At 39.7% G+C, this 17,267-nt stretch overlaps 1 protein-coding gene across 1 annotated transcript in view; it reads right to left on the bottom strand.

The window, feature by feature from the left end:
* The window catches only part of LOC126482033 (dynein axonemal heavy chain 6-like), a 1,073,010-nt gene that overhangs the window by 519,726 nt on the left and 536,017 nt on the right, over positions 1-17,267 (bottom strand). Inside the window, exon 98 of the mRNA XM_050106005.1 lies at positions 3,515-3,687. Coding sequence (XP_049961962.1) covers positions 3,515-3,687 — 173 coding nt within the window. The remainder of the gene's footprint in view (positions 1-3,514; positions 3,688-17,267) is intronic.

Raw genomic sequence — 17,267 nt, 5'->3', positions numbered from 1 at the left:
CTGCCTAACAACAAAACTTTCTTCCTTTTCGATGACTTTCCTACATTCTTTTTCAATTTCCTATTGAAAGTTTGTTGTGTCCTGTCTACACCTACCTCTGCTTGAGGCTCATCAGTTTCTAACTGAAGCAACAGGTCAAACTTATTTTTGACATTCACCACAAAACTGTCAGACTTAGTTCTAGGCCTGTTCCTTCTGCTACCTGTTGCCACTTCCCACCTCTCTTTGCCCTTCTCCCTTCTTAACCTGTCCAGATCTTCCCTAGCCTGATCTAGCTCAGCCTGAAGGGCAGCAATTTTCCCCTCCTGTTCCACTATCTTCCTATCTCTGCTGCAAATCCTACATAACCACTGATGAGCCTGATCCACTTTCCCAACACCCACACCACTGCAGTCCCCCCAGTGAAAAAAACTACTGCATCCATCACACCAAACCCCGGAACTAACAATTCTACGGCAAGTCAGGCACTTCTCACTCATGGCAAAAATAATACTTTAGCTAGAATAAATCAATTAAATTACCGAAAATCAAAAAAGACGTTACAAGAATTAAGCCTATTCACAAATGTATATAAGCAAGTTTCTGATTTAAAATTCCGCTGGTTTTCTGAGATCTGTATTAAAACAACGAAGGTATACGCTATTTATTATATATTTCACTCGATGGAATGAAAAAAAGGGCAATTAAACGAGATACTTTAACTTTGATTCTCCAAAAACGTTACGAGAATAGGCCTATAAACAAATGTATATAGGCAAGTTTCTGATATAAAGTTACGCTGTTTTCCTGAAATCTGTATTAAAACAATGAAGTTATACGCTATTTACGGTAGTTTACTTATTTGTTACCGAGAAACTAGTTAAATTACCTTGAAACAAGAAACAAACACGTTTACAAAATTTAAGCCTAAGCACGACTTCGCGAAGTTACGATCTTTTCGTGTTTTCTGAAAAAATATGCAAATAAAAGTCAAACCTTTAACGGCAAGACTAAACGATACACTAATGCACGTATTTAATTTGTTGTCAGCGTTAAACTAAATTATATTCCTGTCTAAATCACTTAACTTTCTGGAAATGGTTTCTGGCGTCACTTACTCGGCGGCCATCTTGGAACGTATACAGCTTACAAGACAATGGACTGAGATCGTTATCCAACCACTGAGGCAAAAGAGTTACATCGACTGCTTACCAAGGTAAATTTGTATTGCACACACATACTTCATGCAGCTGCCCTCCAGGTACCACTGACAAAGGCATTAGTAGGCAAACACATGATGTGCACAAAAGACATTCAATGGACTCTGCAGATGCAACATGAATTTGAGCAAATTAAAGACTGCCTTTCTCAGGCTATGACACTGGGACACCCACTACCCACTGTAAACCTGTCCATTACCTCTCAGATGCAAGTGTTTCTGTGACTTGAACGTTTCTCCAATAGTCGGTAGCAGGAATACAACAATCACTATGCTTGTCTTCAAAAAAGGTGACTCACTCTCAGCACAAGTGGTTAGCTTATAACAAGGCATTGTTGGTGTACAAATCGGTATGGCACTTTGAAGACAATGTGTAGGGCAGACTTTTAACCTTCTACACTGATAACTGGCCTTTGGCTTATTCCATTCACAATCTCACAAAAGACTGCTGTCCATGGTATTTTCATCATTTAGGTTATGCTGTGCAATTAACTCCAGATGTTTCACATCTTCACGGTGCAGAAAATGTCAATACAGAGTATCTCTCCAGCATTAACATGGTCTTAGTAGATACTGACTGTGAGAAACTGCAGAAGCATGACTACATGATACACAGCATCACAACCAGGCTGTGATAACACAAACTATTATGGAACACCACAACTGGGCCATGGATAGAACACCAAATCATACTTGGCTCCCCAAAACAAGTACTGTGTGATTTTTCACAGGATCATTTTTGACCACTAGTGCTTCTGAACATGCGGAGACTCAGCTTCAATAAACTACATGGGCTGTCCCATTCTTGTATCTGTACAACCACAAAACTTGTCACAGACCACTTTGTGCGGCAAAAAAAAAAAAAAAAAAAAAAAAAAAAAAAAAAAAAAAAAAAAAAACTGTAAAGCTTAAATACAAAGATGTGCTTCCTGTCAGTGACCTAAAAGAGAACAAAATGCACAACCATATCACAGCTGTTATTCAGTCCCTCTTTCAGTGTATCCACCCAGACATTGTCACGTGCCTCCATAACTCTGGTGGTTTTCTTTATATCATTTCAGCGGTCAAAAGGGTAACCCACTGGGTCAAGGCTGTACCAATATCTGCCATTACTGGAAAGACCACATCAAAAGCATTTGACAGTTTATGAATTTCCCAATTTCGCTATTCTGCCGCAATTAAAAATGATCAAGGCAAACAATTTGAACCAGCATTTTTTAACAAATCCTATCACTTGTGCTTTGTTCAGCACTTCTGAACCACAGCTTATCACCCTCAAAGTAATACACTAGTGGGGCACTTGTACCACACACTAAAAACAGCCCTTATGTGTCATGAAAGGAAATGGGCAGAAGCCCTGTCACTGGCGCTTTTAGGTGCATTTGGTGTATCAGGAGGACCTCCGGTGTTCCCCGTGGAAATCCTGTAAGGAGAACCATTAAATCTACTGGCCATCCATTCTACCAACAGAGAAACAACTTCCTCTTCTCATCTTTAGATGAAGTGGCACGTTGCTCACCTCGAGACACAGGTGTCTTCCCCCCACTCCCCACCCAGGTACACTATCACGCAAAATCTTCATCCATTAAGCACTAAAAAACTGCAATAGGTAATGCAAAGATATGATATTGTCCACCTGGCATTGCAGCAGCCATACTCAAGCCCACACAGAGTGATTAGATGGGAAAATAACATGTTTGGCAACTTACTGAATGGGAAACCAGTGACTGTTACTGTCAAGAAACCCAAGCCTTTATGGACCCTACAGGATACCTTGAATGTGATGGTAAACTGTACTGACCACATGCAGTGCAGTACTCACACTGATTTGGAGATGTAGTTGTAGTGCAAGTAGACATACAAAAAGTTCAACTTGAAGAGTGCTCTGCATTACCATGGAAGGGACGGAGAGGAGGTTTTCTCTATAGTCATTCAGCAGCCATGGTGACTCTCTGGTCACTGGCACAGTGCTTCCACAGGAATATCTTTGGAATCAGTTTTTTCTGAGTATCTGTAATATGCACGTGCACTTTATATATTGCTGCCAAGCAATGAAGCATACTATTACATATTGTGGGTCTCAGTCATTTTATCTGGAGCATTCTCACCTGAGTCCTCTCTACAAGTTATTTAACATGATGAATGGAGTACCACCCTCTCTTTTTAGGTTATATCCAAAACATAATTATTTTTGAACCACCAGTCCTCAAAACGTCTATGGAAGTACATTAATTTTAGTCTGCTATAAATATATTAGTTTTAATTGTCAAACCACAAAAGAACAAGCTGTTATTCAAATCTGTTAACCTTTATTACCTGAGTTCAAAATGTTGTTGATATCTTCCAGAAATTCCTCTGACACAATCTGTGAATCTGTAAAGAGAAAGGCTGTGTCCTGATTTAATGCACCTGCATTAAAATATAATAAACGAAGATCATCATGGAATGATGCGTGATCATAGTTACGTGTCAGCTCAATCTGAAAACACCTGAAAATATTAAAACAGCATTCTCAGTATGAGATTTTACAGGTAGAATATAATGAGGACCATAAATTCTGATGACATTTCATACTAAAATTTGGGGAAAATGTAGCATTCAGTAAGAATGGACTGAATGAACCTAAATTCAAAGAACTGTAGAACATTCTGCAAGCAATAACTGATTAATAATAAATTATGATACAGGACATCTGGCCAGTACTTACCTTCTGGAGGTGTTCTTGTTGTGGTCTTCAGTCTAGAGACTGGTCTGATGCAGCCCTCCATGCTACTCTATACTGCAGATGCTTCTTCATCTCCAAGTGACTACTGCAACCTACATCCTTCTGAATATGCTTAGTGTATTCATCTCTTGGTCTCCCTCTATGATTTTTACCACCCATGCTGTCCTCCAATACTAAATTGGTGATCCTTGATTCCTCAGAACACATCCTACCAACTGATCCCTTCTTCTGGTCAAGTTTTGCCACAAATTCCTCTTCTCCCCGATTCTATTCAGTATCTCCTCATTCGTTACGTGATCTACCAATCTGATCTTCATCATTCTTCTGTAGCACCACATTTCAAAAGCTTCTATTCTCTTTTTGTCTAAACTAGTTATCACCCACTTCCATAGATGGCTACACTCCATACAAATACTTTCAGAAAAGACTTTCTGACACTTAAGTCAATACTCGATAATAATAAAATTTTCTTCTTCTGAAACGCTTTCCTTGCCACAGCCAGTCAACACTTTATATCCTCTCTACTTCAATCATCTTTAGTTATTTTACACGCCAAATAGCAAAAATTATCTTCTACTTTAATGTGTCTCATTTCCTAATCTAATTCCCTCCGCATCACCTGATACATTTCGACTACATTCCATTATCTTCATTTTGGTTTTGTTGATGTTCATCTTATATCCTCCTTTCAAGACAATGTTCATTCCATTCAACTGCTCTTCCAGGTCCTTTGCTGTCTCTGACAGAATTACAATGTCATCGCCAAACCTTCTTTCTCCTCCATGGATTTTAATTCCTACTCCAATTTTCTTTTCCCCTTTACTTCTTGCTCAATATACTGATTGAATAACATCGAGGAAAGGCTACAACCCTGTCTCACTCCCTTCTCAACCACTGCTTCCCATTCGTACCACTCAACTCCTACAACTGCCATCTGGTATTTGTACAGATTGTAAATAAACCTTCGCTCCCCGTATTTGACCCATGCCACCTTCAGAATTTGAAAGAGACTATTCCAGTCAACATTGTCAAAAGCCTTCTCTAAGTCTACAAATGCTAGAAACATAGATTTGCCCTTCCTTAATCTATCTTCTAAGATAATTCGTAGTGTCAGTATTGCCTCATGTGTTCCACCATGTCTATGAAATCCAAACTGATCCTCCCTGAGGTCAACTTCTACCAGTTTCTCCATTTGTCTGTAATGAACTCCTGTTAGTATTTTGCAGCCGTGACTTATTAAACTGATAGTTTGGTAATTTTCACACCTGCCAGCACCTGCGTTGTTTGGGATTGGAATAAATATATTCTTCTTGAAGTCCGAGGGTATTTTGCCTGTCTCGTACATTTTGCTCATCAGATGGTAGAGTTTTGACACCAGTGGCTCTCCCAAGGCTATCAGTAGTTCTAATGGAATGTTGTCTATGACGGGGGCCTTGTTTTGACTTAGGTCTTTCCATGCTCTGTCAAATTCTCCAAGCAGTATCATATCTCCCATTTCATCTTCATCTACATCCTCTTCCATTTCCATAAAATAACCCTCAAATATATCACCATTGTATAGACATTCTACATACACCTTCCACATTTTTGCTTTCCCTTCTTTGCTTAGAAGTAATTCTCTATCTGCGCTCTTGATATTCAATACAAGAGGTCCTCTTTTCTCCAGAGGTCTCTCTAATTTTCCTGTAGGCAGTATCTATCTTAACCCTAGTGCCCCTAGTAATATATGCCTCTACATCCGTACATTTGTCCTCTAGCCACCTCTGTTTAGCCATTTTGCACTTCCTATTGATCTCATTTTTGAGACGTTTGTATTCCTTTTTGGCCTACTTCATTTTCTCATTTCATCAGTTAAGTTCAACATATCTTCTGTTACCTAAGGATCTCTACTAGCCCTCCTCTTTCTACCTACTTGATCCTCTGCTGCCGTCACTATTTTACCTCTCAAAGCTACCCATTCTTCTTCCACTGTATTTATTTCCCCCTTTGTTGACAATCATTCCCTAATGCTCTCTCTGAAACTCATTACAACCTCTGGTTCTTTCAGTTTATCCAGATCCCATCTCCTGAAATTCCCACCTTTTCGCTGTTTCTTCAGTTTTAATCTACAGTTCATAACCAATAGATTGTGGTCAGAGTCCACATCTGCCCTGGAAATGTCTTACAATTTACAACTTGGTTCCTAAATCTCTGTGTTACCATTATATAGTCTATCTGAAGCCTTCCAGCATCTCCAGGCCTCTTCCATGTATACAACCTTCTTTCATGATTCTTAAACCAAGTGTTAGCTATGATTAAGTTATGCTCTGTGCAAAATTCTACCAGGCGGCTTCCTCTTCCATTCCTTACCCCCATTCCATATTCACCTACAACTTTTCCTTCTCTTCCTTTTCTACTACAGAATTCCAGTCCCCCGTTACTATTAAATTTTCATCTCCCTTCACTACCTAAATAATTTCTTTTATCTGATTATCACATTTCTTCAATCTCTCCGTCGTCTGCTGAGCTAGTTGACATATAAACTTGCACTACTGTGGTAGGCGTGGGCTTTCTGTCTACCTTTGCTACAATAATGCATTCACTATGCTGTCCATAGTAGCTTACCCGCACTCCTATTTTTTTATTCATTACTAAACGTACTCCTGCATTACCCCTATTTGATTTTGTATTTATAACCCAGTATTCACCCGACCAGAAGTCTTGTTCCTCCTGCTATTGAACTTCACTAATTCCCACTGTATCGAACTTTAACCTAACCATTTCCCTTTTTAAATTTTCTAATCCACCTAACCAAGTAAGGGATCTGACATTCCACACTCCAATCCATAGAATGCCAGTTTTATTTCTCCTGATAACGACGTCTTCCTGAGTAGTCCCCACCTGGTTGTCCGAATGGGGGACTATTTTACCTCCAGAATATTTTACCCAAGAGGACACTATCATCATTTAACCATACAGTAAAGCTGCAAGACCTTGAGAAAAATTATGGCTGTAGTTTCCACTTGCTTTCAGCCATTCGCAGTATCATCACAGCAAGGCCGTTTTGGTTAATGCAACAGATATCCCACCGTTGTGGTTGCACCTATGGTACAGCTATCTGTATCGCTGAGGCATGCAAGCCTCCCCACCAACAGCAAGGTCCATGATTCGTAGAAGGAGGAAAAATGTTTAATTCTGCCCATGGATGCATATACAAGTGAAGTGAAGACACTATCCTAACTTTCAGAACTGTATTCCTCTATAAAAATCAACATGGAATCAGCGAATAGAGACCTTGCAAAACTAATCCCACTCTGTTCATCTATGAGATTCAGAGTGCCATAGACAAAGATGCCCATGCTTGATACAGTTCTCAACTGTTATTTAGAGAACAAAACACAGGATTACTGAGTACTGGACCAAATTTGTGATTGGATTTATGACTTGCTTAAAGACAGAACTCAACATATTATTATTGTTGTAGGAAGGTTGCAATGCCAAAAAGCTGTAGCAAAATGAAGAAAAACATGTGGAGGATCAACAACTGGTTCAGGGACTGCAGTTGACCCAAATTTAAACAAATGTAAACTATTGTTCCATAAATGTGTGAAGAGATTCATTACTGTTTGTTATGACTATAATATCAGTGATGAATGACTGGAAACAGTAATTACCATAAAATTTCTCCAAGTGGAATGATCACATATAAAAAATAGTAGGAGAAGCATATGCCAGGCTGTGATTCTATGAGATCCTCCCCCCATGATTCCGGAACCTACAAAACTGACACAAATGAAAAAAATATATGCACAGCTGACAGTAACTATTACACTATTTAGTCAAATTTTTGGGTGGAATCAATGTTCTTAAAAAGTAAAAAAGAATAGAAAAATAACAACACACCATGTGACAGAAATCAGTAGATGCAAGGAACATGTACACATAAAGAAATGATCAAAATTTTAGAAAACCTGGATATTTTATTCAGCAAGTCAGTAAGACTTTGGTCCACCTCTGATGTTTTTTACAAGCCATTATTTGGCTTGGCATTGACTGATAGTGTTGTTTGGTTTATCCTGAGGGATATTGTGCAACATTTTGTTCAACTGGTGTATTAGATCATCAGAAAGCCAAGACAGGATTCTTCTGTAGCACTTTGAACTGAGCTCTGATGGCCAGCAAAGATGTGGAGATGCCTTGGACAGCGGTGAGACACAACTTGTCTGTCACTCACCATATGGTGCGACAACCAGGAGTGATGATCTGGCATACCATTTCATTTCATAGAACCCCTTTGGTTTTCATAAGCGGCACACTTACAGCCCAGTGGCATGTGGATGATATTCTATGCCTTGCATTGTTGGCCTTCCTGGCAAGCCTTCCTGGGCCTGTTTGAGCAAGATAATGGCTGCCCACACATGTTGAGTGTTTCTACTGCTTGTCTTATGCTTGCCAAACACTACCTTGGCTGGCAAGGCTGCCAGATCTCTCCTCAATAGAGAATTTTTGGAGCATTATGGACAGGGTCCAACAACCATCTTGGGATTTTGATCGTCTAATATGCCAGTTGGACAGAATTTGGCATGGTATCCTTCAGGACCAGTATCTGGAATCTCTTCCTTCCTCGCTTCCTTTTCCCTTCTACATAACCTTCTAAAACTGTTTTTATCAGTCCGTCATTCTTTCTTAATATATGCCCAATCCAATTTCTTTTTCTTCTCTTTATTACATCTAGTAACTGCCTTTTCTCTCCCACTCTTCTCAGTACCTCTTCATTTTTTACTCTGTCCATCCAACTTATTCCTTCCATCTTCCGCCATGTCCAGATCTCAAAAGCCTCCAGCCTATCTCTGTCTTTTTTCCTCATAGTCCATGTTTCAGCACCATATAGAAGAACACTCCATACAAGACATTTTATGAGTCTCTTTCTGAGTTCTCTGTCCATACCGCTGCAGAAGATTCTCCTTTTCTTATAAAACGCCTCTTTTGCCATTGCTATCCTTGTTTTAATTTCTGTGGTGCACTTCCAGTTGGTGTCTATCCTGCTTCCAAGATACTTAAAATTTTGCACCTGTTCTAGTTTTTCTCGATTCAGCACAATTTTTAGTTCCTTATTTCCTCCTATTGCCAATACTTTTGTTTTATTTGTGTTAATTTTCATTCCATATTTTTTTCCGTTAGTTGCAATGGTGTCCACCAAATCCTGTAATTCTTTTTCCCCTGGACGGTACAACATACAGCAGCCTTAAGAAGGAAGCAATGGATCGCAGAAAATGGAGAGGCAAAGGACCTGCTAATATAGCAGATAACTGATGATGATGATCCTTCAGGACAACATCTAACAATTCTATCAATTTCAAGCCAAATAAATGCTTCCATAAGGTTCAGTGACGGACCAATGTGTTATTGCCTTGCTGTATTTGTCAAGCTCTTTCTCTTGAATAAATCATGCTATTTTTCTGAAATTGTAATAATTTGTTTGTCTGTAAATGTACATCACATCTATTTATTTCTGTCCTACTGAGGTAATTCCTTCATGGTATATTCCCCTCTTTTCTGGTGTGTAAGTTATTTTCTGAAACCAGTTTCATTTAGTACTTAGATATTGCCTGTCACTGCGCAGAATATTTACTGTTCAAAACAAATGAAAGAGACTGCATATTTCTTCACATCACGCCTTTCCAACAGTGATACTTGTGTTGAAACATTGACTAGAAGAGCATTATAAGGATGAAAAACAAATACTTAAGCATGCAAGAGCCTCCATGGCAATAATGAAATGTACACAATGTTAGCTAAAAGAAAGGAAGGGCAACTAGAATTTAATGTCACCAATGAAGAGGTCAACAGAGATGGAGCAAAAGTTTGGATTTGTAGTCTCGAACACACGATATTCTGGATATGAGTGTGGGATGGTAGAATCCTACCTACTGCACATCACGTTTCTGTGTGCAGGTTTAAAATCAGTCACAGGAAGAAAGCTGACAAGTACTTGTCGGGCAATCCATAGACGTTTTAGTCAGGGTGTAAGGAAGAACCATGGAGTTTACATGCAGCTCTGTGCTTATTGGGTCACTGACTACTGTTATTAAAACAATGAGAGTTGAAAAAGAACTCTTGAAAACTCTTGACGTAACTTTGCTATAGGCAAGACTTATTTTCTGATTTATGTTAAGAAAAGTTATGGTACCAAATCCAATTTTCTTTGAACTGTAATTTAATTTGTTTCTGACGTTTGACTGTATGAGGGACTTACCGGAAGTTATATATTTATGTTGAAAGTGAGAGTTTTATTGTGTATGGAAGTCAAATACATTGTTAACTGACGAAAAGCAAAGTTTGTATGTCTACTTATTTCATAAGTAGAAAGAGTCTAAAAATTCCTGTACCTAGCATAATTCGACGGAGAAGAAGTCAAGAGGGTTTCCAGCAGCTGGCTATCCAGTAAAGAAGAGGAAGGTGGTTTGGGGGAATAAACCAAAATAACCCAGATTCACACTCACACTTTAAGTCGGATATCAGAACGTGGTGACTTGTGTGATAGGACCGAGAAAACAGTAATTTTAAGTCAAAAATGAGAAAGGAAGCTGTTTTGTGTTGCTATAGCAACCAAACATAATAAGACAAGGGAATAACTCTGAGAAATTGGAATACACTCAAATATCCAATAGAGCAAAATTTTAATGGAAAAATGGGGAAGAAATGGTAAATTCACAGTGATAAAAACAGCAAAGAAGATTTTGACATATTTGTCTAGAAGAAGTATGCATAGAACGCTTCACCCAAGAAGATCCAGTGCAGGGAGTATACAGCTACATCTACATCTCCATCTACATTTATACTCCGTAAGCCACCCAACGGTGTGTGGCGGAGGGCACTTTACGTGCCACTGTCATTACCTCCCTTTCCTGTTCCAGTCGCGTATGGTTTGCGGGAAGAACGACTGTCTGAAAGCCTCCGTGCGCGCTCTAATCTCTCTAATTTTACATTCGTGATCTCCTCGGCAGGTATAAGTAGGGGGAAGCAATATATTCGATACCTCATCCAGAAACGCACCCTCTCGAAACCTGGCGAGCAAGCTACACCGCGATGCAGAGCGCCTCTCTCGCAGAGTCTGCCACTTGAGTTTATTAAACATCTCCGTAACACTATCACGGTTACCAAATAACCCTGTGACGAAACGCGCCGCTCTTCTTTGGATCTTCTCTATCTCCTCCATCAGACCGATCTGGTACAGATCCCACACTGATGAGCAATACTCAAGTATAGGTCGAACGAATGTTTTGTAAGCCACCTCCTTTGTTGATGGACTACATTTTCTAAGGACTCTCCCAATGAATCTCAACCTGGTACCCGCCTTACCAACAATTAATTTTATATGATCATTCCACTTCAAATCGTTCCGCACGCATACTCCCAATGCCATCATCATCCCGTAGTGTCTGGATATGCTGCTTCGAGCCACTTACTGATTTAATGTAAGTCCAGAACTTCCTAGGATTTTCTGTCAAGTCGGTACATAGAATTTTACTTTCGAATTCACTGAACGCTTCACGCATAGCCCTCCTTACGCTAACTTTGACATCGTTTAGCTTCTGTTTGTCTGACAGGTTTTGGCTGCGTTTAAACTTGGAGTGGAGCTCTCTTTGCTTTTGCAGTAGTTTCCTAACTTTGTTGTTGTACCACGGTGGGTTTTTCCCATCCCTCACAGTTTTACTCGGCACGTACCTGTCTAAAACGCATTTTACGATTGCCTTGAACTTTTTCCATAAACACTCAACATTGTCAGTGTCTGAACAGAAATTTTCGTTTCGATCTGTTAGGTAGTCTGAAATCTGCCTTCTATTACTCTTGCTAAACAGATAAACCTTCCTCCCTTTTTTTATATTCTTATTAACTTCCATATTCAGGGATGCTGCAACGGCCTTATGATCACTGATTCCCTGTTCTGTACATACAGAGTCGAAAAGTTCGGGTCTGTTTGTTATCAGTAGGTCCAAGATGTTATCTCCACGAGTCGGTTCTCTGTTTAATTGCTTGAGGTAATTTTCGGATAGTTCACCCAGTATAATGTCACTCGATGCTCTGTCCCTACCACCCGTCCTAAACATCTGAGTGTCCCAGTCTATATCTGGTAAATTGAAATCTCCACCTAAGACTATAACATGCTGAGAAAATTTATGTGAAATGTATTCCAAATTTTCTCTCAGTTGTTCTGCCACTAATGCTGCTGAGTCGGGAGGTTGGTAAAAGGAGCCAACTATTAACCTAGTTCGGTTGTTGAGTGTAACCTCCACCCATAATAATTCAGAACTATCCACTTCTACTTCACTACAGGATAAACTACTACTAACAGCGACGAACACTCCACCACCGGTTGCATGCAATCTATCCTTTCTAAACACCGTCTGTACCTTTGTAAAAATTTCGGCAGAATTTATCTCTGGCTTAAGCCAGCTTTTTGTGCCTATAACGATTTCAGCTTTGGTGCTTTCTATCAGCACTTGAAGTTCTGGTACTTTACCAACGCAGCTTCGACAGTTGACAATTACAATACCGATTGCTGCTTGGTCCCCGCATGTCCTGACTTTGCCCCGCACCCGTTGAGGCTGTTGCCCTTTCTGTACTTGCCCAAGGCCATCTAACCTTAAAAACCACCCAGCCCACGCCACACAACCCCTGCTATCCGTGTAGCCGCTTGTTGCGTGTAGTGGACTCCTGACCTATCCAGCGGAACCCGAAACCCCACCACCCTATGGCACAAGTCGAGGAATCTGCAGCCCACACGGTCGCAGAACCGTCTCAGCCTCTGATTCAGACCCTCCACTTGGCTCTGTACCAAAGGTCCGCAGTCAGTCCTGTCGACGATGCTGCAGATGGTGAGCTCTGCTTTCATCCCGCTAGCGAGACTGGCAGTCTTCACCAAATCAGATAGCCGCCGGAAGCCAGAGAGTATTTCCTCCGATCCATAGTGACACACATCATTGGTGCCGACATGAGCAACCACCTGCAGATGGGTGCACCCTGTAACCTTCATTGCATCCGGAAGGACCCTTTCCACATCTGGAATGACTCCCCTCGGTATGCACACGGAGTGCACATTGGTTTTCTTCCCCTCTCTTGCTGCCATTTCCCTAAGGGGCCCCATTACGCGCCTGACGTTGGAGCTCCCAACTACCAGTAAGCCCACCATCTGCGACTGCCTGGATCTTGCAGACTGAGGGGCAACCTCTGGAACAGGACAAGCAGCCATGTCAGGCTGAAGATCAGTATCAGCCTGAGACAGAGCCTGAAACCGGTTCGTCAGACAAACTGGAGAGGCTTTCCGTTCAGCCCTCCGGAATGTCTTTCGCCCCCTGCCACACCTTGAGACGACCTCCCACTCTACCACAGGTGAGGGATCAGCCTCAATGTGGGCAGTATCCCGGGCAACCACAGTCGTAGTCCGATCAGGGGATGCGTGGGACGAGCTGGCCGTCACCGACAAACCCCCATCCGGACCCCCACAGTGATGCCCATTGGCAACAGCCTCAAGCTGTGTGACCGAAGCCAACACTGCCTGAAGCTGGGAGCGAAGGGATGCCAACTCAGCCTGCATCCGAACACAGCAATTGCAGTCCCTATCCATGCTAAAAACTGTTTTGCAAAGAACGTCTGAACTAATCTACAGAGAGTGCAAACAAATCAACAAAATTTAAACGGTTATTAAAATACAAGATTGCCTAGTAAATGCAGTAATGCTGCTACTTGCGCACTGCTGACACTGCTCGCGGCGGAAGGAGACTATGCGAATTTACACTATTCAGGTACTAAAACGCGATGCTACAACTCTCAAATACTATAATACGCCCGAAATTTATGAATTAAACAATGCAAGTACCAAAAACACGCAAAGAAATTAAGAATTAAACTATGTAACAAATGAGTGAGCTAGGAGTATACGACTTGCTGCTCAGCTGCTTATCCAACGGCGGCAGGGAGCACACTGACTGTGACCAACCGACACTCTCACACACATTGCGGGGATGCAGACGCAAAAACCAATCTACATCCAAAGCCGCCGGTACCAGCTGCTGTTCACCAGTGCTGACCTGCCTCCACATCTGCTCACCTACGCAACATGAATTCTACGCATAAAACAAAATTTGATTACTTTAGTACCAAGTTGTAGAAGGTACTGTTGATTGAACTTTTATTGTGTAATTATCATATTTAAAGTCAGTTTTAAATTCTTAAAAGAGCTAAGGCATATAAAATATGGAAAATATACAAGAGGTTTGGGAAACTCAAGACCCAGCCATGGCTATGAAAATTAGCAAAGAAGTGCCTGACTGGGCTGAGTTGCTAAATTTAATCAAAGCTCAGAGTCTTAAGCTAAACAAATTAGATTCTCAATTAAATGCTCAGAGTGTGACTCTAAGTAAAGAACTAGACGTAGTAAATTCTCAATTAAATACCTAGAGTGAAGCTTTAAATGCTCGTCAAACTCTAAATATTCAAACGACAAATTTAGGTTTGTTAAATGCTAAAGTCGACTCTCAAAGCAAAGAATTTAGTAATCTAAGCAAAGGCATGGGTGCTTTGAAGACTGAGTTCGACGCTATAAGCAATAAACTAGAGAATTTAAAAGTAGATTTAAAGAACGAGTTGACCTTAGTCAGAAACAGAGTAACACTTTTCACATTTATCGAAAAGAACTTAACATTGAGAGCAAATGTATAATGTAGAATCTGAACTCACTGAAAATTTAGGATCTTTTGAAAACATGTACAATGTTAAGTATAATGATGTAAGGCAGGGGTTGAATAATTTGAAAGTGAGTGTAGCTAAGCAGAATGAATTAATGGCAGTCATTCAGTCGCAAATTACAGGTGTCAATAAACGGGCAGATAATGTAGAAAGAAATTTCAATGAAAAAAATAGCTCACTCTGATATTGTATATATAATTAGTTTGGAGGAGCAATTTGGAGAAATTATAGATCGAAAGGTTACCAAGAGAATAACACCCAGAAACGTACTGCCTATTCCTTCCTCCCAACTTAGTGATACCGGGAAGGGTATGGATGACCTGTGGAGAGAATTTAAGCTTATCCAATATAAAGTAGAAAAAAGGGTAACTTCACCTAATGTTGTATTAACTAGTGAAGCAGTGACTGATTTGCAATGGGGAGCTAATTCAGGGTTATCTAGACAGTTCTCTACATTTAAGCCAGATGGAGATGTACATCTGACCCATTTCTTAAAAAAGATTTAGCCAAGCTTTACCAAAAAATTAAGAAGCTTCCAAGAAGATTGAATTTGCTTTGAGGTACCTTCTATGGGAAGCCTCAGAATGGGGAACAGTAAATATTGAAAATTTTTCCTCTTGGGGAGACTTTCAAAAGAAATTTAAAGAGAAGTACTAGTCTGCCAGTGCTCAAGAAAAGTTAATATCACACCTATGGGACCAAAAATATTATAATAATACTTGGGATACTATAAGGAAATATTCTGATTGGCATTTAACACAAGCAAAGTATTTAGATAAGCCAAGGGAAGAAGAAGGATTAGTATATATTCTAATTAGATGATTGCCGATCTATGCGAGAAAAGACATCTTGTGTAGTGATTGGAAAATGATAGAAGAGTTGCTGTCTTTTGTTGACACACTTGATGCAATAAATAAGGACCGCAACAAAACTTACACCAAAGTGAAAGTTCGAACTATAAAAGAAATAGCAGAAATAATTTTAAAAAGTGTGAGGCAAACTTAGCGAAAATACACCAGTATAGTAAGAAAAGTTGTAACGACAATTATCAAAAGAAACACCCACTTTCAAATTTAGATCCAGCAGCATCTCAAGAATTTGTATCGAGTAACTATAAAACACAGAATGGGAATGTAGTATCTCATTTTGGTAACCAACCCATACTTACGAGTAATGAGGAAAACACTGTTCGACCTGGATCCAGGGCCGGGGCCCAGGTTGTGGAGATACATTAGAAACCCTTATTCGATGTAAGTATGTTAACTTTACACACAAAATACCCACAAACGAATGGTTGCTGCTTGAAGAACCAAGCTTAGCTACTAATAACCCACAACCTATAATAGCAGGGACAATGGAAACTTCTGGGGTTAAAATATTTATAGATTCGAGAAGTGAGGTATCACTCATCTCAAATGCATTTTTTAACTCGATACAGAATAAACAGCACTTACCGTTATTGTCAGTGACTGGAGTATACATAATCAGGATAACAGGAACAAAAAGTAAACTTGTAAAATACGAAACTCAAGTGAACAGTAGTATTGGACATACATTATGTCATCAAATGCTATTAATAGTAGAGAATATTAATAGAGATGTACTGTTTGGTTTAGATTGGTTGTTGGAGTTTAAAGTCATCTTAAACTTTGACCAACAAACAACTGAGTGTAAGTGTCCATGATTAACAGATAAAGCACAATTATCACCAAAATCGATATTGTGTATCTAGTAACACATCAAACTGATATACAAGACAAGGCCCGTCATGATGTGAGGACCGCCAGGTGTTGAAGGGGAAAATGTGTGTACATATGGAAATATGTGCCCATATATAGAAGCTGATAAGTAGAGGAGGACTCTAGGGTGTAAATGATATATTAAAGAATGAATGCAAAGTTTAAGATGGATTTATATCTTTGACAGAAGATACTTAATTATGGTATACATAGAAATGTATACTAGGGTAATGAACCATGAGGCCTACTCAGAAATGATAAGAGGGGCATACCCGGCATTCACTAAGTATAAAGGGCAGGTATACCTAAGTGGAGATTGGACGATCTGTGGCCTAAGAAATAGGAATGTTTTGTAAGGGATGTACCCACCAGAATGAAAAGAGGAAGTGTTCTCATAAGGCCAACCCACAAGCAAGGAATAGGTGCTGGTCCTAGTAGAAGGGGACAGTAACATGACAAAAGTCACAAATTTTATAGACATTATTCTGGGAAGTGTAAATGAATGAGTGTCAAAAGAACACTTTCATTTCGTCCAGAGTTCCTCAAAGTTACAATTAATGAAAATAGTATATACTAGGAAAAAGGTAGTACAAAGGATAAGAATAGAAAATAGAGTACTCATATGTCATAAACACCTGAAGTTTACGATTGTAGAGTGGAAAAAAAAAGAAGAGTCCTCATAATTCCTAAATATTAGTAGAGCTGACTTAATGCATGAGTAAATGCTCAAGTCTTAATAACAAAGTAATATAGGAAAAGAATAGAGAAACAATAAGTGAGACATTGTTGAAGAGAGGACAGAGAATTGTTATTGAAAGGAAAGATATGTATATAAACATATGTAAGAAATGTTTACTGTTAGAATATGAAATGTTAT

This window comes from Schistocerca serialis, chromosome 5 (assembly GCF_023864345.2).
Source record: "Schistocerca serialis cubense isolate TAMUIC-IGC-003099 chromosome 5, iqSchSeri2.2, whole genome shotgun sequence".
NCBI lineage: Eukaryota > Metazoa > Arthropoda > Insecta > Orthoptera > Acrididae > Schistocerca > Schistocerca serialis.
This window is presented reverse-complemented; position numbering and strand designations above follow the sequence as displayed.